The sequence below is a fragment of the Phalacrocorax carbo genome, chromosome 1 (assembly GCF_963921805.1).
Source record: "Phalacrocorax carbo chromosome 1, bPhaCar2.1, whole genome shotgun sequence".
Taxonomy (NCBI): domain Eukaryota; kingdom Metazoa; phylum Chordata; class Aves; order Suliformes; family Phalacrocoracidae; genus Phalacrocorax; species Phalacrocorax carbo.
Window position 1 is genome coordinate 131,246,568 of NC_087513.1, and position 26,879 is coordinate 131,273,446.

The 26,879-nt window shown below is 40.6% G+C and overlaps 1 protein-coding gene across 6 annotated transcripts in view; it reads right to left on the reverse strand.

Annotated features, from left to right (window-relative positions):
- The window catches only part of CNKSR2 (connector enhancer of kinase suppressor of Ras 2), a 225,188-nt gene that overhangs the window by 13,131 nt on the left and 185,178 nt on the right, over positions 1–26,879 (reverse strand). The window contains exon 21 of one of the 6 annotated variants that reach the window (XM_064474378.1): positions 1,668–3,787. The exons of the other annotated variants lie outside the window; for them this stretch is intronic. Coding sequence (XP_064330448.1) covers positions 3,783–3,787 — 5 coding nt within the window. The 3' untranslated portion in view covers positions 1,668–3,782. Of the gene's footprint in view, positions 1–1,667; positions 3,788–26,879 lie in introns of those variants that run through there. 6 annotated transcript variants of the gene reach the window in all.

Consider the following 26,879-nt stretch of genomic DNA (forward strand, 5'->3'; position numbering starts at 1 on the left):
AGGAGAAGCTCCTCATTTGCTCCCAGCCCTGCTGTTTCATGAGGTTATATTGGTGGGCTGTGATTTCAGAGAGGGCATAAGAATGAAGACGAAATAACTCCAAAGCTTTGCACAGTAACAGGGAACTCTGATCAGTGGCAGAATGTTTTGGCAGCAGAGTTATAATTGCATCCTTTGGTATTTAGGCACGGTACTCTACTCATTAAGTTGCCTGCAAAGGCATCAGTTTAACCTTCATCTGCTGAACAGATTTTAGTGACTCTTTGGGAGAATTTTAACACGATGAAATAGGATATCCTGACATTTTTCTGTACCACACATTGATAGAAGTGCTGTTTAATTTTACCACAAGCTACCAATGTTGAAGTGAAATAAACAGAGCAATTATATTTTGGTGGTACGCTTCCACGCAGTCCCCGCAGTTCAGAAACAATGAAAAACTTCACGTATTTATGAGTTAAGCCGGGAGCTGAGGCAAGCTGGGTAAACTGCTGTAGGTCTGGGGATGCTGTGACTTTTAAATAGGACGAGGAGGTCCCTACAGATACATCTCGCAAGCGATATATGGAAGTAGTTACTCCTTCAGGAAAATATTTTTTTTTTCACAAACGTAAGCTGTTACAGCACCCAAAGTTGTGAAAAGCTAAGTGACAAACAACATGGACCCAGAGAGATTACTCACCAGTCAGAATCAAGCCACAGCCACACTTGCATAACAGCAATGCCTGTCAAGGTTTATGGGCTTGATAGCTGAAAGCAAGTCTGAATGGAAGGGGTATGTATTCCTGGTGAGCAACACCCACAGAGAAAATGAACTCTACTTCAGGCTACATCCCGAGTTTGCTTATTGACACGAAAATGTAACACACAGAGTGAAATTTTCAAAGGCGCTTGCATCACTTAGGAATTGCAATCCTACTTTCAACATGAAAGAAACATGGTAAATTAGTGTGGGTGGGGGCCAGATTAATTTAATAACCAGCTCAATTACCTCTGTAGTGCACTGCAGTCTGTTGGGGAGGCACCTCCCCAGGCCGTTAGGAAAGGGCCTGAAATACTTCCAAAAACGTTATCCCAGAAGATGTCATATTTATTCAGATATTCAGATTTATTATTGGATTTATAATTGCACATGTTATGATAGCTGCACTGATTAGATTCCAGACTAATTAATCTGCACCCTGATTTACATGTTATTTATGTAGGGCATGACACCGCCAAGTATTAAGCACCCCCTGTCAGCTGCTGAATGCCCATCACACCACCACGGTCTGTAAGCACCGCACAGAGTTCAAAGTACCTTTGAGAATAAAAGCTATTACCGTGGCAGGAGAAATGCAATACCATGCGGCTTTTCTAGACATTACTCATGTCGTCAGATGGCATAATGAACTTGTGAACGCGTATGCACCCTAACACAAAGCTCTGTCTCAAAACTGGCACGAGAGTGATCACGGAACGGTCCGCTCCCCGTCCATTGGGCACAATTTTGTGTGTTTGCACACAAAAGAAACAAGAGAAAGGAAATGAACGTCAGCCCTGACAGACAATGGTTACGCAAAGGCAAACTGAAAATTTGCTGGCTTATTTCCTTTATTAAGCCCAAAATAACACCTTCAAAAAATCCTGACTTCATGAATAAATCAAATGCCTTCATTAAAGAAACATTTACTGCCATTTTCTATACTTTATTTTAAGGCATACAGAAAAATATTTAACAAATGTGTATGCAATTAAATGCCAGGGACTGCTAATTACAGCCCTTCTGAATGCCTCTGCAAAACAAAGATACTCAATACAATATGTTAGAAAGGGTGGGGAAAAGAAAGAGAGGAAGCTGAAGGCGATCTAATTCATATTAGCACAGATACATGTTGGCCTTTGGCTACGAGCAGCAAATAAGCCATCGGCGTAACCCCAAATGGCAGCCAAAGGACATTTTAGTGCCACATCTTTGCTTCTGCTTCTCTAATTCATTTCCAAAACATTTCACCTCTAACTAATTATGGAATTTAATGACAGAATGTAAAGGACTGGCTGGGGTTGCAGGCCATTCCAACAAGGCTTTAATGACATATCCTTCAGGTTGCACAGTCGTCATGTACTTAGCAGTGATTGATCAGCCCTGGCAGAGGCAGGTACTTCAAAGGCAACCTTATATAAAAAATAAATTCTGCCTTTGCCAAGCGTTGGAAAGAGCACTAAATTAAATTTAAAAATCAATTCCTACAGACAAGAGAGTCATAAAAACTCAGTGGGTTTGTCTATTTGGCCAACAGGCAAAAATTTATGACAGTACAGTTCTGTAATCAGTAATAGCAATACAGTGTATGTTTTTGATTGGAAAAAATTAAAGATGCCAAAACAACATTGCTAAATATTTAGGCTGATTCGTGACAGTCCCATTGAGCAGAAACACAAAACATGCATTTTGATGAATTTCCAACTAGTTTATGTCATACTATACTTTTTATTTTCAAAAAAAGAATATTAAAACTATTATAAGCTTTGTCACCTGCTGTAAGGCAGAATGATGTAATTTTATTCACTGCACATTTCCTGCTTGTGAGGCAAAAAAGCGTAATTTACTTCTTTATAAAAGGGAAATATATATATCTATATATATATAATTTTATTGGTATTAACATAATGCAATACCATACATTGAGCAAACAGAAAGAAAACATTTCAAAATACATTTTTTTAAAAGTATCTCCCCATCAGATAGTATGAAATATCAAGTAATTAGCATTAACATTATTACAATACACCCTTAGCCAAATATATTAAGGAAAATCCACATTCTAACCACAGAGATAGAGGCAAACATCAACCCATAGGGGACCCAGAACATAATGATAAATACAATATCTGAATCTACTTTGAGTGACATCCAGACAAATACTGGCCCCAAAACAGCCCCCTGGAGTCTGGGTGTTATACAGAGAATACTTTGTGCCTGCTTCGCCAGGCAGCATCACTCACATGGTTAAGTCCTAGAAGATAAAGAGGAACTGAAGAGTTTATCTGCAGAGTCTAATGAATCTCAGCGTGAGGTATCTTCTCCGTCATCATCCAAACGAGTGCCAGTGTACCCTCTGGTAATTCATTACAAATCATTAGATAAATGGAAGTCTCCGCAAGGTCTGTACATACCTCCACTTGACAGAATACACTTAGTTTAGCATGACACAGTAAGGTGACTTCCTTCACTAATGTGAAGCACGCTTAAAAGATACGACTCTGTCTGGTTGGCCTGAACGGGTTCACTGGAGTTCAGTACAAGCAACCGGATTTTACATTTACCATGGCTGAATCCCTCTTTACTTCCTCGAGGTCTGCAGAACAAAACTGAGTGACATCAAAGCCCTTCCCCTGCCAAGACCCTCTTCCCCTTCCGTTCTCCCATGCGGGGGCAGTATTTTCTGCAAATGTGCTCCGTGTAGACTGGATCTGACTTTGTGCCTAGTCCCATTGTGGAAAGGGTGCATTCTTCAAAAGACTGGCCATGCCCTTTGACACCTTCCTGGAGGCCTCATATCCAGGCATGTGGTTGTCTATGCTTTAACAGGTCTGTTCTCTGTTATAAACATCAAAGTTATTCAAGAAGAACTGACTTTCTGAACGGAGGCCATTAGGTTGCTTGCAAGAGGCTGAAGTTGAGTCTCCGTCGTGCCAATTCTCTAATGATAAGTTTATCAACCTTTGAGTCCAATCGGTTCAGTGCCAAGAGAAGTGGATCCCATTTGACATGGAGAGGTGCTATCAACTCTCGCAGTGTATTAGCCTAATATGATAAAGCAGTGATACAATATGTTGAAAGAACTGTGATGTGCCATTATTTCCATATCATATTAGTATATTAGAAATACTGTCATGCAAACAAGAGCAAATAGCAAATCTGGCATACAGTTGCAGCACTACAGAGCTTTTCTAATCTGCATGCAGCTATGCTCGTGAGGACAGAGACATGGCACTCTTCTGCTATTACACCTTGCTCCATCAAAATATCCATCCTTGATGCAAAAGAGGTATTTAGGGCAGAAAGTTATATATTCTCTCTTTGTGGATATGCTTTAAAAGAAAAAAAAAAAAAAGAACAGAACAAAGACCAATTAAAAAAAACAACCCACAAATAAAACAAGAGAACAACACACAACCTAACCAACTTGGGTTGGTTTCCTCCGCGTTGAAGAGACATTAGCTCATTTGGAAGCACTGAAAAGGGTCACATGAATGAGGAGAAAGGAAGCAAAGAATGTGTCCCAAATCCACCAAACGTGCTACAAACAGAGAAAATTATCCTGTTGGCAACTTATGCATGACATAGAAAAAGAGGTGGCACAACACAATCTGGCTCCTTTCGTTATCCTAGCTGACAGTCCAGCATTGTGCAACGTTGGGTGAAGGATAAGATACGGATCTAGGAAATCATGTGATTTTGAAACCATACTGACATTACATACATCCAAAAGCTAGGGCTTGAGAACTTGAGAATCTTTGAGGACCTGTGTTAGCAAAGAAAAGAGAAAGAGAGAGGTGGAATAAACAGCATACAGCTAAGTTATTTACTCAGAGTTTCAGCGTGGATGTGCAGTCTCTGCACACAGGGCAGTTTCAAAAGCCCAGCTGCTCTACGTACATACCCTATTCTATTGTCTACTACACTTATTTGTAATAAAAAATGAAACTTTCCATGGATCTTGAAATCCATTGTGGTTTTAGATCCCAGATATGAAAAGCTGGGGGATGTTTTGTTGTTAATAAACCACTTTGGGAAAGAGTTCAACTGTGCAGAATAAAAAGATGTACAAATTCAATCCAATTTAACTGGTGAGACTTGTTTATCCCTTGTTAAAGAGATTTTTTTTTCCAAAAGACAGGATGAAAAAGAAAGAAAAATATCAAGCATTGGCATTTTTACTCTTCAGCATATCACAAAAGGACTGGGAAAGCAGAAAAGAAATGTTGTCTCAGTGACAGAAGGCACAAGGTGGAAAGAATCCCAGATGGAAACAACGGTGCCATTTACTCCACCCACGGCAGCAACTGGAAAATGAGTTTCCAGAGAGGCAGAGCAATGCTATATGAAACTGAAATGAGTTCAGCCTCTCCTCCACTGCTGAGATTTCCTGGGGACTCTTTGCATCACCAGGGAGAGGAGGAAGAAGAAGGGGGAGGAAAACAGTTTATATAACTAAACCCTAAGTATAGCAGTGGAGAGAAATTTTTATATAACTTATTGTTTAAAATAAGGAACATTTGGTTCTACAAGCAAAATGGAATAAAAAACAACCCACAAACAACCCCAAAACAAAAACCCAAAACAAAATCCCAAAACCCAACCCCCAAAACTAAAACACAAATCCCCGAAATACAAAAGGCCAAAACCAGCACATTTCAGGACTCATGGGGTTGAGGGAAGGGAGGCTTCAGTAGATTGCAAAAGGGAATCTTTTTCACATTTCATCCTGTTTTGTACTACAGTTACAGTATTTAAAATAAGAGTCTTGGATTTGTTTAGAAAAAGGCACTAAGTGAAAGAGGATACTGCTGCCTCGTATGTATCATTTTTGCAGCTTCAGGAGATCCTGTTGTCTGATGGATATCGTTAATATAACTTTATCTCTAAAAATTCAGGAAATTTGGTTTCAAAGGTCAGGCTTTGGCAAAAGAAACTTCCCTTTCATGAAAAAAGGTGGCTATGAAACAAAGGAGGGTTATTGAAGTTAAGGCAAGGGCATTACCTAGCGGATGTCTATACCCCGCTCTTCCACACTACCTGCCAAGGCGGGCTGGGACATGTCCTCTGTGTCTGTGGAAGAACTCTACTACCTTCGACAGATGGTGGGACAGGACTTTTTTTATGTACCTAAAATCCAACTAAATTTTGCATTAGAAGATGATTATTTCTGAAAAAAACCTGCTAATAAGACACACTTTTGAAAAGGCTGTTCAGTAATATTGCTAAGGCTGTTATGGGCCTATCATCAAACACTGGCAATTCGTTGCTCTCCCAGTTTGGATTAGTCACAATGTGCGTGAACAGCCTTTCATTAGGACCTCTTAAGATAAGTGGTAGCATACGCTGTCCTATTTAGCTGAAGGTGAATATAATTAACAGGCACTTGGGGGCTTTTCTAAACAGATTTCCTCATTTCTTTACTATATCACTCTTACTGATAGTAACTAATTGCACAATATCTCCTATTAGTGTAGATGCACATTAAGAGTTTAGAAATTGTGCTTTTTGGTAGTAAAATCATTTTACCTTATCATTATAAACCCCATATTTTTCTTTCTGTATCACTAGCATTAGCAAAATGATTTACGTAGAAAGTCTCCAGCATATGGTTTCCCTTTCTAGATAAGGTTTTTTAAATTTGTTTTGAAAGAGAACAAATACAAATAACAAAGAACAAGTAACGTGCTTTTGGATGGATACTTATTGACAGTACAACTTATGAAACTCATGAGACTTGCAAACATTTTGAAAAATAAACCAACTGCCATTCACATACATAAACGGATGCGAACCTATGAAAATAATGAAGTGAACCTACTGCATTTATCAACCAAATTATGTTTGTATTATGAGAACAGCTTTACGGCAAATGACTTCCCCAGAGAGGTTACAGAAACAAAGCTGCCTGCTATAAATCTCCACGTATTTCTTCAGGTAATGCAGTCACGTAGGGTGTGAGGAATCTTATGTCTGAGCAAACCTGTAGCAGTGGGAGGTACTTTACCCATCAAAATGCATCAGGGCTGGGACCAATCCACCAAGCAAGAGCAAAGGGATGCTCTGCAGGCCTTTCTGGGCATGCCAACATGTCTCAAAAAAACAATAAAGAGGTAAGCAAAGGGGAGGAGGAAGTTCTCACCTGACAGAAATGTTTGAGAGTCACAATTAATAAGTCTCAAAATGGTTCTCACACAAGAAGTCCTATGTAAGGAAAGAGGCATGGAAGTCAAATCAACTATTTCTTTTTCTCTTTGAAACCTATTTATAAATAATGAAGTCATACCAGAAGTCACTAACAAGAGATAATTTAAGTTAGGGTTTTCACTTTAATATGCTTTTTAAAAAAATACATAACATTTTACCACTGCCACTTGAGAGTACACTTTCTTATGAATGTTCACATTATATATTTTGCCTACTGACTACAAGATGCCTGATTACTAAATGGTATGTTTATGGTAAATCTGCTTTTCAGAGAAGGGGCAAGGTTTAATAATAGCAGGCTAACAAACTTACTTTTGAAATAAGTACTTAAGTTTTAGAAAAGGAAAATTCAGACTTCCCATCTTTAGTGACAATCAGTAAAACTGTAACCACCTTTTGAATTTCTCTTCTTTCCTTAATTTGTGTTCTATTTTATATACGTATTTCTATATCTGTCTATATATTCATGAGAGGTACAGAAGAACTTTGACTAGAAGCTCTTACCCATTATCTAGTCCAATAATGCAGCATGTCTAGTTATGTACATTCCCCTAAAGGTAAATACTACGTGAGTAATCAGGCTCTGAACAAGAATGAATGCAGACGCTGGGAAAAAGAAATCCCTCCTCATGTACCATGAACTGCTGCCTGGCTGCTCCTGTTATAAGTCCAGTGGCAGATACATCTCTCCCCTTACTAGGGAAATGGCTCAATGCCTTTTCACAGAGTCCTCAGGAGGAATGCTGGTAGATCTACAAACTGTCTGTTGCTCAACAGTGGGAAGCTTCTATCACTTTCAGGACTGCTCAGGTCTCAGACAGATCCTATGCAGAGATGAAAAGGAGCTGGTATAGAGCCTGGCAATGAGGGTGCCTGAGGAAAGAGGGTTTTGATGACACATCCAGTGCAGCCCCCTGACACCCTACTCCAAAGCAGGACCTCTGCAAGTAATCCTGTAAGAAGCCAGTTAGATGTGGAAGCAGTAGCAGGAGTCAGTACTCCTCTGGAGACTGAGTTACTGCAGTAAAAGGACGAAATCAAACAATGATAATAGAGGAATATGTTATCTATAAATAGCAAGTTCACCTTTTCCAGCATCACAGTATATGCTTTAATGTCCCCCATGTCCTCACTGAGCTAAACAAGGGAACACCAAGAGCACAAATGTTACATGAGAAAGCACCACAATGAGGAAGGAGGACAGGGAGGACAGGTGTTGGTGTCAGACTACATATAACCTCCAGTATCTGCTCCTCTACAAGTGCTAGACTCAGCCCCATGAGAACGAGGCACTGGGAAATTACAGGGCTCTGATCGGCAGGCATTTTTCCTCCCACTTACCACAGTATTTTTAAATGTGGAAATGTATCCCAGCTCTCCCAGTATGCACTTCATATACTACAGTTATTGCTAAATAACCCTCTATCTACTCAGTACTAAAGGACAAAATAAATTCCCCCAAACAAACAAATACGCAGGAAGCCCACTAGAGTTAAAAAAAAAAGCACCTGGAGAACTGAAAATTATTTAAGATTGTCTTCTACACTCCAGCACCATACCACTAACATACTTATTAGTACACTGTATAAATTTTTCTCTTGTACCATCCTGTCTTAGGCTGTGCAGACGTATGCTGAATCACATCTAGATCAGCTCACGCGCAGGGAAGACCTATATTACAGTTTTCCCCAGACTCTCGCTTAGCCTTGCAGCTGTGGTGCCTGACACTGCTCTACCCCTAGGTGCAAATGCATCGCACTGGTGTGTGCTGCAATGACCTTCATTCAAAGCACTCTTAGTGCCACCTCTGATAAAAAACAGCCATGGACTTGGAAGCCTGTTGACACAGACTTCTTAAGCATTTATAACCTTTCTTTCTGTGCTACCTTCTGCTAAAGTAATACATCACACAGGGATGTGAAGGAAAACGTTTACATAAAGAAGATGCATTTGCTTTACCAATGCTGTTTCTGTAAACAACAAGAAGCCTTTTGACAATGCCACTAGAGCTCCTAGATTTCCTGTTTGTTTATGGAGGTTTTATTAAGTGATGACCTTCCAGTTTGCTCGACAAATGAGGATGATACCAGCCAAACATCTAATGAAGGAGTGCCAGCCACCCATAAGGACCCCATTTTTGGCTCCTCTCTGGTACGTGGATTTTTTTTTAATGTAGCACATAAAATTGTCAAATTACTAGATCTCACTATATTACTATATTAAATTCTTCATAATTCTTAATAATTCTACCCCTATTATGTCCCTCCATATTAGATATAGCTCATGGTTATTCTTGTGCTGTACAGGTGTCTCTCTAACATCTGTAAAACTTTCTCCTTTAGCTCATTACTGGAGTCTTTCTAGAGTGATGGTTCCCAAGTATTAAATGGAGCAGTTTGAGTTGTGGCTCTGTCAGAAATCCACAGTTATTTTTCCAGAGTAGAGTCACAGAATCATAGAATCTCCTGAGCTGGAAGGGACCCACAAGGATCAGAGTCCAACACCTGTCCCTGCACAGGACAAGCCCAAAATCCACACCATGTCTCTGAGGGCGTTGTCCAAGTGCTTCTTGAATATCATCAGGCTCGGTACTGTGACTGCCTCCCTGGGGAGCCTGTTTCAGTGCTCCACCACCCTCTGGAGTGGTGGAATGCTCCACCACCTCCTCCACCACATCCAACCTAAACCTCCCCTAGCACATCTTCCTGCCATTTCCTCAGGTCCTAAATAATTTGTTTCATAACCATTGTAAACTACTACAAAGACTTGCTCCCAAACAGAGGAGGCCCTCTAATTTGGGACATAAACAGTGAGACAGTTGAATAACCATGGTCAGGAAATAAAAAAAAAAAAAAGAGAAGCTGGCTGAATTTCTTATAGTTTATACACATTCAGAGGGTGCAAGATCTAATAAGGACTTTAGTGTCCCACTGGGCAATTTAAGAATTCTGAGAATGTTATTCAAGTTTCTGCATATTGGTACTCCAATTGCTGGATTACACTGAAACTAAGTTACGTGTGTCTGGGACAAGCCTCACTCAGAAGTTGATGTTGCACCCAAAAGACATGCACATGAGGTATCATCTAATGGTGAGGTTCCTTTCAATCTAATTCTTAGTACTCTCATAAGCTAAAACTAGCCAGGCTATGATTATAATGGCATATAAAGCTCAATTTAATCTACCAAACCTCCTGCATGGTTTATACTGAGAACTGCTTGAAAAGACATGACTTTGTTTCCTGAGCAGGAAGCAGGGACTGTAGTTTCAGTTTGTTGCCCCGTGAAGCTGTTGCTATACAGCACAAAAATGGGAGTTGTAGTTCCTGAATAATGCTTTGGACTTCAATACTGAACAAAAAAGTAATGTATTAATTTTGTTATTTATTTGTATCACCAAATTTTTAGTAAGAAATATTTTAAGAGAATTGGTCCTATTATCATAATAGACTATTCTCTATATAACAGTTATCAGCAGCATATTTCTGGAAATTTTTATATATTAACTCGCTTGGGGCTTTAAAGCAAACATAAATGCATGGAATTATTTATGACATGTCAAATTTAAATTTACACAAAAAATTTTTTAACTTCAACCGGTAGAAACCACTTTAGATAAAGAACAATTTAACAGCCCATCATCATGTAACGTAATTGCTCTGTCTGATGGTGCCTTCCATGCTGACAACACAAATACTGATACACTGACAAAATCACTCGCATGACCTGGGCATGGCCAGGCTGTCAACTCCTCGCTGCCTGCCTACATCCAAGGGCAGAGAAATGAGATGCTACCCCTGCCACAGCTGCTGACAACTGCAGCAACTTTCCATCCTGGCTGAGGATCTCTTCTCTGAGTGTGTCAGTAAAAGAGACAGATCAAATAAACATTAAGTTACTGATATGAGACCGTGCAGTTACGGTAAAATGGGCGGACTGAGCAAAAAGTGGCATCTTCCTCTTCATGCCCTGTTCTGCTGAGGCTCTTGAGCAGCTTTTGCTAAAATGTATGTGAACGGTGTGAAAGCCCACCCCGTTAGGGGAAGCTGGGAGGGCAGATTATTATTACTATTACTGTTATTATTATTATGCTTACGCTGAGATATTTTAATTGAATTGGGAGCTCACTGGAGAAGCACACACACAAAACACTGGCTATGTAACTACTCATCTGGCGAGGCCATTAAGTGAAATGTTGACAACAACCCCCTGGCTGGCTGCGCTACATATAACAAAGGTATCCCCATCTCTCTCTTTACATACTAGCACGTGTTTGATCTGTCAGTCCAACTTGCCTTGACTGTTCCCAGGCATGTCATACAGTTTCACTCCAACTCAATTTTTGGTTTAGTCAGATCTCGTCCAGGCTTGAGGAGGACCATATTTAGCAACACAAATGCTGTCAGACCTGAAACCCCTCCCTCAGATCATCAAACTGAAATACACTGCACAAAATTAGCATTTTAAAAAGTGCTTTTAGAAATCTTGCTTCTAATTAATTTGGTTTCCATAAAAATAAGGCAGAAATATCCTTTCCTGTTTTAAAACAATGATTCAGCTGCTTTCTCAGGTGTCTACAGTGTCCTGAAAGCCCATCAGACCTATACAGCAGTGAGCTCCTTGTTTTGCTGCAGTGAATTCATTACCTACTTGGGAATATAAAATGAAGAATTGATGATAAAATGTTTCACACCTGGTAGATACAGAAAGCATATATTTTCACCTGGTGAATTAAACTTTTATTTTTTATGAGAATAATTATCTCTACATAAAAAGCTTGCACAGAAAGGTTTTATGTAAGGTATCCTTCTGGCAAGCCAAACATTGCTATGTTTTCTGCTTATAATTGCTTGTACATTTTTGACATGCAAGAGCTGTTTTCAGAGGTGCTCCAACTGTTTTTGTAAAAAGTATATCCTAAGCCTATCATATACCAACCAATGCCCTGACCTGTGTAATAAGAGAAAAAACCAAGTTGCACAGGGATTTCATTAGGCTAAAGGCTCCTCTTACAGGAGTCAAATGCTGAAAATATCAGAAGTTCCCCAGTGTATTTCAACTTCAAAGTTAGCAACAAACAAGAAATTTTAAATTATTTCAAATCCGTGAACGTGTTAGAGTGAATATGATATCTTCAATCAGATAGTATCTCTTCAAGCCTGCTAAGAAAATACTTCTATACACAATTTAGGAGGGGAAAAAACCAGCAAACTAATCAAAGGAATCTTTTGCCATATTGCCTTATGTATTCAAGCTCCTGGTTAAATACTCATTCAGAAAAACATATGGCAGCCATTCATGGACAGGGGTGATGAAAGGCATTTGTCAGACTGATCAGGAAGCCCAGACAAAGCTTAAGGATGACATGCCAGGGTTTCATGGCCACAGGATGCCCAGCCACAGAGGAGCCCTTAGCCCTGCTGCCCAGCCTTCCTCTGAAATCCATGCACCCATCAAAGGCCCTTTTGGTGAGAGAGGACGTGGTGTGCCCAGCGGTTTTTAAGGGAAGATCCCGATTAAGTTCTTGGTGCACTGGGGGGAACCAGGAAGGGGTTACTCCTACACTTTCCCCAATTCCTACACTTCCACTAATTCCTTACACCAGTTCCTCAGGTTTTTATCCTCAATGATCTCTGTACAAAGGTAGAAAGACATCGGTGTGAAAATTCATCGCTTCTCATTAGCCTCCTCCTCCTCCTCCCTAATTCATCCCCAGTATCTCCAAAACACAAAAACGCTTCTGTCACATATGCTGTGTTTGACAAGGTACAGCTTCCATACTTCCGTATGACAGTATTGTTTCACAGAACAAACAATCCTGTGTTGAACAGATTACAGCACCAATACCTGGTGTGGGCACTGTTTCTCTTCTCCTGCACATCTGACCCCTTCCCAGTGTGGGAGGGCAGAGCCCTGCTCCTGCCTCAGTGCCCCATCCTGAGGGGCCAAAGGCAACACTCCCAAGCTCAGTGGAGACCCGCTGTCCTCCTGGGTTGATAGAGCAGTGCACAAGCCCCACCAGCATGGCCACATTGGCACCCAGGTACCTATTTCCCTTTTCCTACAGCAGCTCAAGCTCCACCACCAGCATGAACCATCAGAGTTGTGCTGGAGACAGGCACTGCTCAAAACCTTTTGAGATGTCAAAGTGTTCTTTTTCAGGAGAATGAAAATAGGATCTTGGCAGCTTTCAAATGGAAATGAGAGAGCATGACTGTAGTTGCTAGCTCTTGCTACCCCATCTAGGGTTTCAGATCACAAACAGGAAAAAAATCTCTTTAGTTTCCTCAGATTTAACCGTATCAAGGAAAAGAGAAGAGTGATGAAAGCAAGGAATCCTTCCCCTTCCCCAGTGGACTGCCCCAGCTCTGGGAGCAGCCGGGCAGCAGGGGTACTGCTGGCGTGAGATGGTGACTGGGCAGGCTGAGCCCATCTCTTTGGTGAGGAAGAGGAGTGGAAGGAAGGCTGGTGCCTAGTGGTAGGGAGTCAAATCCAGCAGGCAGAGCAGCGCACCAACAGCAGCTCCACCACTGCCACTTTTCCTCAGCATTGCTGTAGCAATCTGCTGGGAAGTCCGGGATGCAATTCAGATATAATTAGTATTAAAAGACCCCTTTGATCCAGGTATTGGCACAAGGGCTCAGCCCACCCCTCCAGCAGCCTCCAGGTGAGCAAATGCTGCCGGTGCCCTGAGCCACCAGGCGCTCGCCCTTGGTCCTGCCAAGGGCCACAGAAAGGGTATCGAGGGCTCGAGGAGAATGTCCCTTACTGTCACCACAACCGGTGGCTGTTGTGTGCAAGGGAATCCTGCTCAGCAAAGGGGCAGGGGAGAATGGACCAAAACACCCTCTGAAGCTGCAGGGAGGGTAACCTATAAAAACAACCACACTTGGAAACTGCCAGATAAGAGTGCTGTCCCTTCAGAGGACAATCAGCCAAAGGAGGCTTGTCCCAAGGGCTTCCTGCTGTCCAAGTGTCTTCTGCCTGACCAGTTACGTGCATGGTCACTTCTGCCCTAGCAAGCTCTAGCATGACCCAGAGCAGCTCTGCAGTGGAAATACTCACAACAATTTGCTACTCACTCCTCCTTGTTTGCTTAAGTGCATTTCATCAAAATATCAACACTAAACAAAGAAAATACCAGCATCTATACAGCCTGAAAAACACTGAATATCATCATGCAAGTGAGCTCTGTTCTTATTCCACCATAGCAACCTCCCTTCTCATTGAGTGATTCCTCAAGCTGCTCAGTTAGCTATGTCCTCCACTAATTTCTTTCGGTAACTAAATTGTCTTTTTTTAGTTTCCTTCTCCTCTGCAGTCTTGTATGTGAATAAGCATTAGACACTCTTTTCATCAAAACTATACTTTTATTTTTTCCTGTAAGGCAGAACCATCTTATACCAAACAGCTCCCATTAGTTCTTTTCCTGATTACAAAGCCATGATTGCAAAGTATCTGTTAAAAAATTCAAATCAGGTTCCACAAACACAGAGAACTTGGGAGGTTTGGCTTCTGCTTCTGAATAAATACAGAAAGTAGTGGAGATAAAGCAGAAGAAAATAAAATGATATAGTGTAAATCCCTGAAGTGTCACATACTGAAGGTTATATACTGCTCTGGCCTTCTTGCCCAGATGAACGACCTCAAAAAGCAGTACTGAGAAAGGCAGAGATATTGGCAGCTGGGATTATTGGTGCTGTGAAAGGTTTTCCCTGCAAGATGTGAGTGCATGGTCTAGGACCATTCAAGACTTGTTCACTTGTGTAAGTAAAGAGAGAAAAGGTTGATCATTGCCTTTTCCAGTACCAGGAACATCTGAAAGTCTGGGTGGCAGGTTCAAAGCCAACCAAAAGAGACGCTTTCCTCTCCAGTCTGGAGTTAGAATGTGCAACTCCTTGTTTCCACATGACAGAGCTAAAAGAACATCTGAGCTCAAAATCAATAAAACTCTTTTGTGGAAGAACGACCCATCAAGGGCTACAAGGAAGACACCTTTAACTCTTCCCTAGAAATATGTTTTTAGGCACTGTTCAAGGCAAGCTAACTGAGTTTGCTAGAATGTGGGGCTTAATGCTCCTCAGTGCTCTTAAGTGCAATCACTTGTGCTTGCAGGTTGGTTTGTTTTTTTTTTTAATGCAAATAGCTAAGAGTCTGAGATCTGATATCGTACTACACAAATCAATGTTTTGGACAATTTTTACTAAGCCTACATCTACTGTGCACAATGAAGAGTTGGACTGCTAGCTAAAATAGTAAAAAAACCAAACTCAGTGAGTTTTTAATTTTGTAAGGATTTTCTTTTTCAGAAGAAAGTAAACATCAGTCTTAAAGAAGCTGTGTATCTGATGGCAATAAGCTCACTAATATTCCTGCACAGCATCAGGGCTTGCTACCAGTACAACCAGATATTCCAAAGAGGCTTTACAGCATTAGACTTGTCACTGATGCTTTCATAATTTGCTGCAACTTGAATTTATGTTCATCTTCCTAAATGTTTTTTATTCCAGAAATATAGGTAGAGAGGTTCTGGAGGAATTATCCTCATGCAACGACATGGCATTATGCTATAAATTTATCTTTGATTTATGTCGTGTATTTCATAACTAGAGTAAAAGAAGCACGTAAAAGAAGATTAGAAGAATGAAGAGAGACCTAAGGAAAACAACTTTGAAACATGTGAAGATCATACTACCTTTGCTATTTTTGCTTTTATCTGACATATTAAAGATTTTACTGTGGCTACAGAGTAACTGCAAGTTCAGTGCATGTTATATGATACATGTATTCAACAACTCTGTGGAAAAATAAGAACTTTTTCAGTCTAAGTTTTCAATGAGAAAGGACATGAGAAGGTAGGAACAGGCAAGAATTTATCTGTTCTGGTTACATTACGGTGCAATAGGCACTGTATCAGCATAACTGCTGGTGATGAAAAAAATGTTGGCGACCATGATTTGCACACTTCTCTGTGAACTATGAAATACAGCAAGCACATTGTCAGTTTAATCTGAAGGTTTTTAAAACAACCACTTAGCAGGTGTGTGCAGAAACTTTTGGGGGGATTTCAGAACTGGAAATCCACAGTTACATGCCTAAGTGCAGACAACAACCTCCCTTGCTATTACAACCATTATATTTGCCTTGGAAGGAGACACACATTAATAAAACCCAGGAGGAACAGCAATGAAGATCTAGCTATATACTTTTGGTCCTTATATAACACCGCTGGCTTTGGCAACCGCTAAAGATGGGCAACAGCAGACTGAAGAATGCAAAACATACCAGGACAAAATAAAGAAACAGGCTCATGACTTTGTCTTTTAAAATATCTACTCCATTTCAATATGGTACAACCAAGTAAGTCATCTGAAGAAAAAGTCTCACCAGAGGCATCTGCTAATACTTTTGGAAGACACGAGCTAAAGGGACACTCTGAGAAGGTTTTATTTGTCAAAAATAACTGTCACCTCAGCTAATTATGGACAGAGATATTACAGGGTTTCCAACATAATCAGGAAGTTATGCCAGATTCTTCTCCTTGGAGGACAACTTGGGATGCAGAAATGTTTCTTTGCACTGGAACAGTCTGTCAGAACATGGCCTCAGCATAAAATATGCCCACTAAATTACATAATTCTGGGAAAACAAGGCAGAGGCAGCACGGGTGCATTACAGTAGGTTATCCTGTAAGAGAATTGTGTCTGTGTCACTATCAAAACAAAATACTTTCAAAACAGTTTTTCTAACCAGAAGAAAGATTTATAACACCATCAACCTCAATTGTGGCACAGAGCGTTAAGGCTGATGGGATTTTCATTTGAAAAACCAAGCACAACTCAAGGAAACTTGTTCCATAGCTTATCCTCACCATTACAGATTTATACCCTATCTCTAGTCTTCTGCCTTTTGCTTCCATCTCACCCCACTAGATTTTGCCATCTCTTCCCCAGCTACCCCGATGTCTCCTGTTCCCAACAAGCACTACAGATCACAGTCTGGGGAAAGTGTTTCCTTTCTTTATACACAGGAAAATTAAGCCTCCACCACCTTGGTGGGGTCTGCTTTCCTTTCATTGTTCCTTAGGTTACTCTCAGCAACCTCCTACCCCACAACATCCTGAGGAGCAGTGATGCTTGGAAATGCACAGAGTCTTCTGGCAGCCATGGCAGAAGAGCCAAATCTAGGTGGAATATAAAACCTCACCCCCCTACTCCTGTTTTTATCTGAGCAGAAACCCGAAGACTACAGGTGTCACAAGCCTCGAAGGGACAGTGCTGGCTGCTCGGGGCCATCTGACCATGCCCTCATCCTCCCTCCCCTAAAGTTCAGGAATAATGAAATTATCATCAAGGACCCAAGTGTTATTCATAAAACTGACTAAAGAGCCTAATTTTTACTTCAAGTGACTTTTGTACTCTTGCTATAAGTCCCATAATCTTGTTTAGCCACAACAAGAACAAGCTTAGGAAATTGGCCTTCTGGGATGGAGGAGAGCAAGAAGAAAGGGGCTGACATTTTTGAGTTTCATTAACTGTAAAAGCCATTTCCAAATTGTGAGTCTCCAAGGCAATAATTTTTTCACTTTCTGAAAACCCTGAAATTTCATTCCACCTTCTACCAATAGTTCAAAATTAATTGAACCGAGAATTTCAGCCAGCCTTTAAACAAGTTTTCCCAGGAAAACTAACACACATCCTCTTTTCCTCTTCTTCTACTATGGAGACATTTTACACATGTTTTATAGACTGTGCAAGACATTCATAGAATCAAATTTCTCAACTTCTTAGAGTTTGCACAGATGCAAGGATAGCCTGTTTATGCTATAAGATTCATGATAGCCACTATAAGGTGGCCATATCTGCAAGCAGAACTTGTGAATTGAACTGTGGAAGGTTAAAAAGCAAAATGAGCAGAGAACTTAGAAACTATCAAATTATTAATGCATAGTGCACTAATGTCTAAAGTGCATTTTCTGGTTTTAGTTTTACTTTTATTCCTCAGTCTCACCATTTCATAAACCACTGTCAAAATTCTGAGTTATAATTTTAAAATGTCTTGCTATAAAAAATTAGTGTTATGGTTAAATTATCCTAATTCATTGATCAGTATTGCTAGCCCCTGTAAGAATCACATGAAACTTTTGAGGCTATCTTAGGAAATATGACATAAAATACCAAGATCATACAATAACACTGGAGAAGGTAAAGCATAGTCCTCAGTGGCAAAAAAAATTGTTTTTTTTTAAAAAGTATTCTTTAGTGGGAGTATAAAATGTAAATGGGATTTTTCCTAGGCTCTTTACGCAGCCAGAAATAAAGAAACAAAAGTACTCTCTTCCATCTTCTGCAAAGACAGAAACTGGCTACTCTAGTTGTCCCTAAAGCCATTACATTAAAGTTAAAAATATAAATGTTGTACTCTAAAAGTATGTGCATGTACTTAGCTTGATTTAAAAAAAAGTAAATGTCCTGAAAATGAAATTTATTCTCTTAATTAAAAGTTGAAAACAAATGGCAGGGTATATTCTAGCAGGGAGGAAAGAAACAGAAGAATTCTCAGAATAATCAGCTTCAAGCTTTTTACAGATTAAGTATGATTTTCATACTGGTTTTCAAGTGTTCACATTAGTACAGTAAAGATATCACTTTAATGCCAAATGTAGAGGCTATTAAAATGCTGCTATGTGAAGTCTAAAACAGAGTTTGCTATTTTTACTACAAGAAGATACTCTCTAATTCTCTAGGTCTCATATTCACCAGTTCTCAAGTATTCTATAATGACCGCTTTGCACATACAGGGAACGCCATGTTAGCTGCAAGCTGCCGCTGACATGGGCCTCTGGCACCGCCAAGGCTGGCCGGGTGCGGTGCCAGGAGCCGTACCAGGAGCCTCCCCCAAGCCATCCCACCTCTCTCGAAGTCTGAGTTCCATTTAACCTGGAACTAAAGGCACGATGATCCCCAGTTAAGTGTTATTACGTATTTTCTTCAGTCTTGCTGGGTAAAGAGATCAGGGTAAACTTCCTCCCTGTCTGTACCCTGTGGCTAGGCCTTGCGGTGCCGCAGCCTGATCTCTGTCCAACCCTGGATTTACAACCAGGAGAAATCTCCCAAGTGAGGTTTCCTTAATTTCACCTCCTCCTTGATGCCTGTAGATCTTCACACGACTAAACCAACATTGCAAAAACCAGCTGAAAAGTGGTTTAAATGAATGTTTCTTTGGCACCCTCTCCTCACTCTCTAACGGTGATAACAACTCAAATGCTTTTAAACAAATCAGTGGTGGTATTTTATATTCCAAAAGGCCAAAGTTCATTCCTCTGGAATCCAGAAGAGAAGATAGAATTAGCTGTTATTATTTTGTGCCAGCAGTACTCAAAACGTGGAGCCGGAAAGTGACCATCCTGTTTAAAATGCAGCCATTTTCTTCGTGTAAATACAATAAGATCCTGCAGAGAACTTGTTTCACGCTTTGTCCACGAAATCACCTATTTAATAGCACCACACTAGGTACAATGACGTGGAAATGTTAACTATCATCAACAAGATCCAAAACTTGCAAATTGGGGCCAGGAAAGGAGACAAACAATATTTATCTTCTAGATTTTGAACCGCAATTTTTAAAAACAAAGCTAGGAACCTATTTTTTTTCTTTAATGAGAACTGACATCCTTGCAAAATTGCCTGATTACAGGGGTTTTTCTTTTTTCTTTAAATAAAGTACCATATTATCACATTTGTTTCATAAGAACTGGCAATGCTTGATATTGAAAAACAACAAAAGAGCTTACAAATAAAATCCACATGGTTAGTATAAACTTTGAGCGTTAAGGTCTTCTGAGGGACTGATGAAATCCCAAGGGACAAAAAGATGAGCCTTCAGTTCCCCACCTATCTCCAGGTAGCATCTTCCTTGGCTATTAAGTTGCAGAACGGATGTGAGACCCGGCACAATCTTTCCTTTCTAGAAGTCCTGCTCCCAGAAGTGAGTGACATTAGCCACCTCTGATATCCAGGGTATCAGAAGCCAAGCCCAGATGGAAGAGACACCAGAGGCTCCCTGTTAACAGGGATGGCTGCACTGTGTGGGGTTCTCTTGAGGCTGCCCTGTGTTCAGAAACAGTCCCAGACTGCACTAATGAGCTGGATGGTGGAAGAGAATAGAACTATTAAAATCCACAAGCCCGAAAGTGGGAGGAAATGTCTCCTAGACTGCTGGAGGACAGTCTCAGAAGTTGGAACGATTTTGAGGGATAAAATCCCTTGCCACATTTCATATAACAATATGATAGATGCTATGCTAACAGACACACAGACTTTGGCAAACACCAGGTTAGTCTGTAAGGTTTTTTTTTTTAATTTTAATTTTTTTTGTCTAGTCAGGCTGTTAGTTTTACAAAATGTCATATTTGTTGGTTGGTTGGCTTTAGTCCAATTAGTTAGACATTTTACATCACCTGAGGTTTTTATTAACATGAGCTACTTAACATGGATATGTGAGAGGCACAGGAATAATTAGCTCCACTACAATTAGAAAAATAACCATTAAGCAGAAAAGCATCTGGGATACTGTTCAGCACGAACTGAAATGTGAAGTACAGTATGGCTGCAAAAGAGACACTTATTGCAGTACAATGCATAAAACACCCAGGGTGAAGCCATCTTCCTGGTCTCAGCCAGGTGTGCTGCACTCAGGTTGGACACTGCCATCCCAGAAGAGGTGGGAGGCAGCTGGAAAACCCAGGGAAGCTCAGCAAGAGGGATCAGAAGCCTAGAAAACACTGTGAGAAAAACTAAATCAACCTTCCTTACAACCTTTCAGCTTGAAAGAAGAGCTGCAGTAATGGAGCATTTTTGGGTTTTATGCCATAATGGAAAGGAAATGCTAGGCTTAAGGGAACAATTCAATATCCATTAGGACAAAAATAAAAAAATTCCTTTCCAACACAGCAAAGAGGAAAAGCACTATCTGGAGGGAATTAGGAATGCCTACCACTGTGGGTGTTCAAGGACAGATTCGGTAGGTATAGCAGCTCCAGATTTAGAGGGCAGAGCTATATGGCTAACCTTTGAATTCACTTCCAGCTCACTGTCTCCAAGGCATGGGCAGCACACTTACAGCTTCACCAGAGCATTCGGCAGGGCCAAGATTTTAGCCTACATATGCTGCCTTTCTGCAGCGGAAAGGTTTAGGAAACAAGTAAGGAGATGAAGATGCCAAAACACAAGCATCTAGTGTCATTTTAGCTGTCAAAGAGTGTCCAAGGAAGCTGGAGAGGGCTGGCAGAGTGGACACATGACCTACACAAGACCTGTGACCCTCTGGAGCAGCAGCTGGTGGCTAAAAGGAAAGGAAAGTCAGCGAAAGGTCAGGCTGGGACACTAAGAAAATTCACAGAAAACTGCCCTGCATCATTTATTTAATCTTAAATCCAAGAACACAACAGACTTTTTAAAAAATAGATTAAACCAAACAAAACTGCTTTGTAACAAATTTGTTTTTTCCAGAGTTGCCTGTCCAACAAAGAAAATTCTAGCAGGATGCTGACTGTTTGCACTGAGAGCTTTAACATCTCATCCTGCTTCCCATGATGAACAGTAATTAAACAAGAATGCGTGTTTACATGATGGCACTACAGAAGTTCAGCACGGTAGCAGTTTAATAAAACTACCTCCCTTCCGTGTCCCCCCAAGCACTACTGACTCAAGTTCATCCCTGCATATGTTTTAACAGTTGCCTTGAAAGAACCTTAGAGCCACAGACAGCAGATGGTACCACCTGGAGTTGTAATAAATATAATCTGAAGGATTTTAGTCCTCCTCTATTCTCCCAGTCCTACTGGTACCATGTCATATTCTTCTGATTTAATTACAACCGATTAGAGAAAGCATTGGGGTTTTTTTAAACTTTGGAAAAAGCTAAAAAATTTAAAATTATACATTTCGAAAGAACATTCTCACGCACACAATAACTGGTTCACTTTTTGCATTGTATGTGTCTGTTTCCTTTGCATTTAGAAAATTTCAGATTAGGCTAAGTCCCTGCTGCATCTCAAAGAGGAATTATCCCAGTTCTGCAAAAATCCCAGTGAAAAATGGCTTCCTCATGTATTTTGCAGTGGTCAAATCTGAGAGTGCCTTTAAAACAATTTTCAGTGAGTTTCAGTGAGAAGATTTATGTAAATGATTATAAACAATGTATGGTTTTCATGTTTGAAATCAAAATGAACACTAGTATAAATTTTGGGGCAGGAAACCCCTCTTTTTATGGAAAACTATATGTTAATTTTTAATTAAAAAACAGTCTGATTTTCCCTTTTGTACACAAAATAATTTCAAAAAAGCTACATGTCCTCATTTAAGAAATGTGACTATATTATGCTTCAGAATAAAAGCACATTTGGAATTGAGGGGGCGGAATCTGCAAGCACAAAAAAGGCTTTTTTATATTGCTACTGAGACATTAACAGGCCAACAATCTGGGAAGCAGCCACATATCCTTCAGTATGGTGAACAGAGAGCCCTTGAGGGCTTGAACTGTCTTCCCTGTACCGCTTGGGAAGTGGTCTGCCACTTATGAGTTGTCTTTTCCAAGGACAGCATCTCTGCAGCCAGACTCAGACAAGCAGCAGCAGGGACAGAGCTTGCTTACAACAACAAATGGAAAAACTAAAGGCAAACCAGACTGGTTGCATAACACTTAGCAAGAGGAGTAATGAAGAACATAGGAAAAAACAGAAATATACTCTCACATCCATAGATTCCTTGCTCTACTGCCTAACCCAAAGGTGCCTCTGGTAGCACAGCTCCATTGACAGCCACCAACTTAGTAACAGAATTGAGGATCCTTTGCAAAAAAAGTAGTTTATAGGAATGGCCATGTAAGAAATTCTCTTGTGCATTTTTTTGCTTGTAAAAAGACGATTTAATCCATATATTTCAGGCAAAAGCAGATGACCTTTGTTGGCAATGATACCCAAACCTATTAAAACCAAAATAAGAGTAGGAATTCACCTCTCCTTTGCATTTTTAGCAGCACAGGCAATGGAAAACTATTAAAATGTAAAATGTGGCAACAGCATATTTGTGGGTAAAATGCATTCATATGTAAAACCACTAACACGCATAAAATTAAACTACTTTTATTTTGTTGACAGTCCATATTGCTTTCTGAATTGCTACTCAGTAAATGATTCAATAATTGGCTTTCAAACACTGCAGGCAATTTTTTCTCCTCAAACTGAAATGTAAAATCAGAATACAGAGGTTTTGTATCCCATCATTTTTATTTAGAATACAAACCCACTTCTATAATCAAGTTTCTTTTGCATACGAGAAGTGGAAAAGCTTTATTCTATAAAGTTTAAATTTTGAATTAAAGAACATGCTCTGAAAGAAAGATACCTACTCCCAGTACTTGTTTGTTCAAGTCAGTCTTCATATCAATATATTTTTAATATAATAAATAGTATAAAACACTTTTTTATAACATAGATGCATATATGGCAGCTAGAAGATAATTAAGCAACTCTCATTTGGGCTGACAATTTTCCTAAATATGCAGTTGCTTCTGGAAGGTTATAGAAATTCCTATTCAGATAAACATGTATCTTAAAATTTAACAAGAATAAAAAATTTACCCTGACATAACCTAGATTATCAACGATGCTGTCCTCCCACCCATTCATTTTGAAATGTAACAGCTCTCATAGGATCTCACTGGATCTTATGACAAATAAAGCGCTAAATGGTTTAGTTAAAAAAAAAAAAAAAGAGTACGTGAAGACATGCCATTCCACCAGACATTTTGTACATAATGCATTTGCTTTGAAAAGCAGACCAGGTGGTACAGCAGCCACTGTATTGGTCTGCTTTTCCACAATTCCTTCCTACCTGAAACTGTAAGCCAGTGATGAAAATTTATCTGTAAATATATAAACAATCCATACCGAAGCAGTGCAGCCTAGCCACTTACCTATAAACTAACAGGCTTAAGGTCATATTTTTGAACATAACCAGGCACTATTTTAAGGCATGCTCATTCTGAGTTAACAGCAAAGCTAGGACCTCGGAGGCAGTGGGAGGGAGGGAGGCCTCCTGTAGGTAGACAAGGCACGAAATGCTGATGGTCCTCAGCCCACAGGAGCGCAAACGCCCAGTCAGGTGCCACGGGAAAGCTCAAATGGGAATTAGATGTGAAAAATCAGATCATGAAAACAAAGCTCAGAAAAGGAGCCACTTCATTAGCCTACTTCAGTGTCTGAGCAGGCACGGGCTGTGCTGCCCAGAAGGATGCCAAGCGAAAAAAGCCCCGACGCTGGCAAATGTTCTGGTTTGTACAGGACTGATAGTGGATGCAGTAAGTTAGAGTAACATCCTCCTTAGTGTCCCAGAGGGTGCTGCACTTCATGCTATTCACCAGCCTCATAAGGAATATTTTTAATGTGAAACATTACCTGTCATTTCTTATAGTTCCGCTTATTTGAGACACTACCAGGCTTGTATACCTTTACTAACCTGAGTAATTCCAGAGGGGGTGGTATGGTATCTTAATGGTCTCTCCCTTGCCTCTTGGTGGAGATAAAACTAGCTAGGTGGTCAGACGACAGGACACCACTAACAGTATCCTCTCTAAAATGTAAAGTGGCTATCAGAAAAGCAAACCGCCCTATTAATTACAGACACACATCACCATCAAATGCAGTGCCTGCAATCCAGGCTTTATGTATCATTCATTGTGACTCCCACATTTCACTGTTGCCTAAACCCTGCCAAAGTGGAAAGACACTATCCAAAAGGCAGAGAAGCAAATCCTAGAAGTGGTACACAGTTTACCACTTCATAATGTAGTGCTTAATTAGCAAACATTGATCTTTCTGAGAGATAACCATTTGTCCTGCACACCACAGTGCTCTCGTTAAAAAGAGGCAAGCCTCCCTGTACCTGTATTTCAGAATTTTAAATACTTGACCTTATTCAGAGTATATTTTTTACTAATGCAAACTCTTTCTTGAAGTCAAACGCTGCCTAGGATGTCCCACAGGTACACTTTCTTGGGCACAGTGTGTGACACACTACTTGTTTCTGGTCATGGGACTCCTTAAGCCCATCTGTCTGATTTTGTAATAGCACTACCACCTTGAGTTTCATTTCTGTGACTGGTGGGTGGGGTGGGGAAAACTGCTTTCCATATCTCATATTATTCTCTTGCTGGTTCCTAATTATTCTACTGGGAAAAAAAAAAAAGAAAAAAGTCTCAGGCTTGTTACCTCAGCACAAGCAGACATTTGACATCTCTTTCAGCGACTAGCTTGCGCTAACATCAAGGGGAGCTTTCCTGGAGTCCTTTGCAGGATCTGGATAGCTCTCTGAGCTGCAAAATGCCAGCACCAGCTTATGCTCTGGCCTTTGACAAGTGTCTTCAGTGGTTTAAGGTAAAAAGCCAAGTTTCAGAGGCTGGAGCATGAGGCTATCGTGTTCCTCTGGGACAGCGCTCACTAGACCCTGTGGGACATGGGATGCTGGGAGATGTTGCAAACCTGAACAAGGGCTTGGGGTGATGGAGCAAAATGCCAGGGAATACATTTGAGTGTTCCCAGGCTTAAGAAATATTGCAAAATCTTTTCAAGGTGACACAAGTCACACATGGAACATTGTTGCATCTATGAGATGCAACACTCCAAGGGGGAAAAATCAATGCAGCAAACAAAGGGCCCCCCCCTTCAGTTGCCCCAAAAGGACAGCCATTGTTTTACTGAAATCTATTTAAGGCTTTGTTATAGTTGTCCACCCTCTACAGAAGATACTCCAAGATTATGATGATGGGGTAGCAACAAAAACATCCTAAAACACGTCAGCAGGAATTAAGGCACTCAGAGTGCAGGAAAAGGACAAAAAACTTGCAGAAGCAAGAGAATGAAGAGGTGAGATATGATGCAGAAGGAAATGGGGTTGAACAGTGGGAAGACAGTCTAAGTGATTTCTTCCTGCTCCAAATACCTTTTCAAACTTGAACATAGACAGCAATGCTTTTCTATCCATATTCCGGAAGAAACCTTGCAGGCCCTGCACAGTGGAAAGCTCTTGCAACAGTGGTTGCAGGTCCCAGGTGTGAGTTCCCTGGAAGGTGTGTCTATACTGCTCTGGCCAGCCCCGCAGCACGTGGAGCCAGCAGCAGAGCTCCTGCCCCAGCACTGTCTGGGCAGCTGACAGCATCAGAGACTCCCACGGATATTACTGCTCTCCAAAGACTTTTTCACGGAGTATGGAAAAAAGGTGCAGGTTTTTCTACGGCTAAGTTGGCAGGATCTACAGCCACTACACTCTGTAGAGAGCTAGTATCTGCTTCTATTAAATGGTGAACACTTAGTCATTCCTGTTACTTTCCTACAGACCAAAGAAATCTTTGAAAATGAAGGAATCACCATCAAAAATACTTTCAAAAATAAAGCAAAAAAATGAAGCAAGCTTTCCTGGGACAAAACCTGGAAATAGTCTCCCAAGAAGATCCTGGAAGTGTTCTTTGGCATTAAGTGGTGAAATCTGCCAACACACCGAGAGCGCAGACAGCAGTGGGGATGGAGGAGAAGGGGGTGACAGTGCCATGCTGCGCAGCTCTCTTCTTCTATTACCTCCCACTAACAGAAGACAAACCTGAAGAGGCCCAACTTGTCCGTCACAACTGAGTCACAGAAACGCAACGCACTGTGCCATAGCCATTGACCTGCTCCCCATGTGCAAGCCGTCTCCAAACAACACAGCCAGAAGGATGTTTGGTGCCACAGGTTGGAATGCTTGCCATTTTCATAGCCTCAGGACCAAACACATGGACAAACACAAATATCCCACAAGAAAGTCCTCTTCAATTACAAAGCAAGAGACCATTACAGGACGGTGTCAATATGGAACATCTAAATGATTTACACAAAAG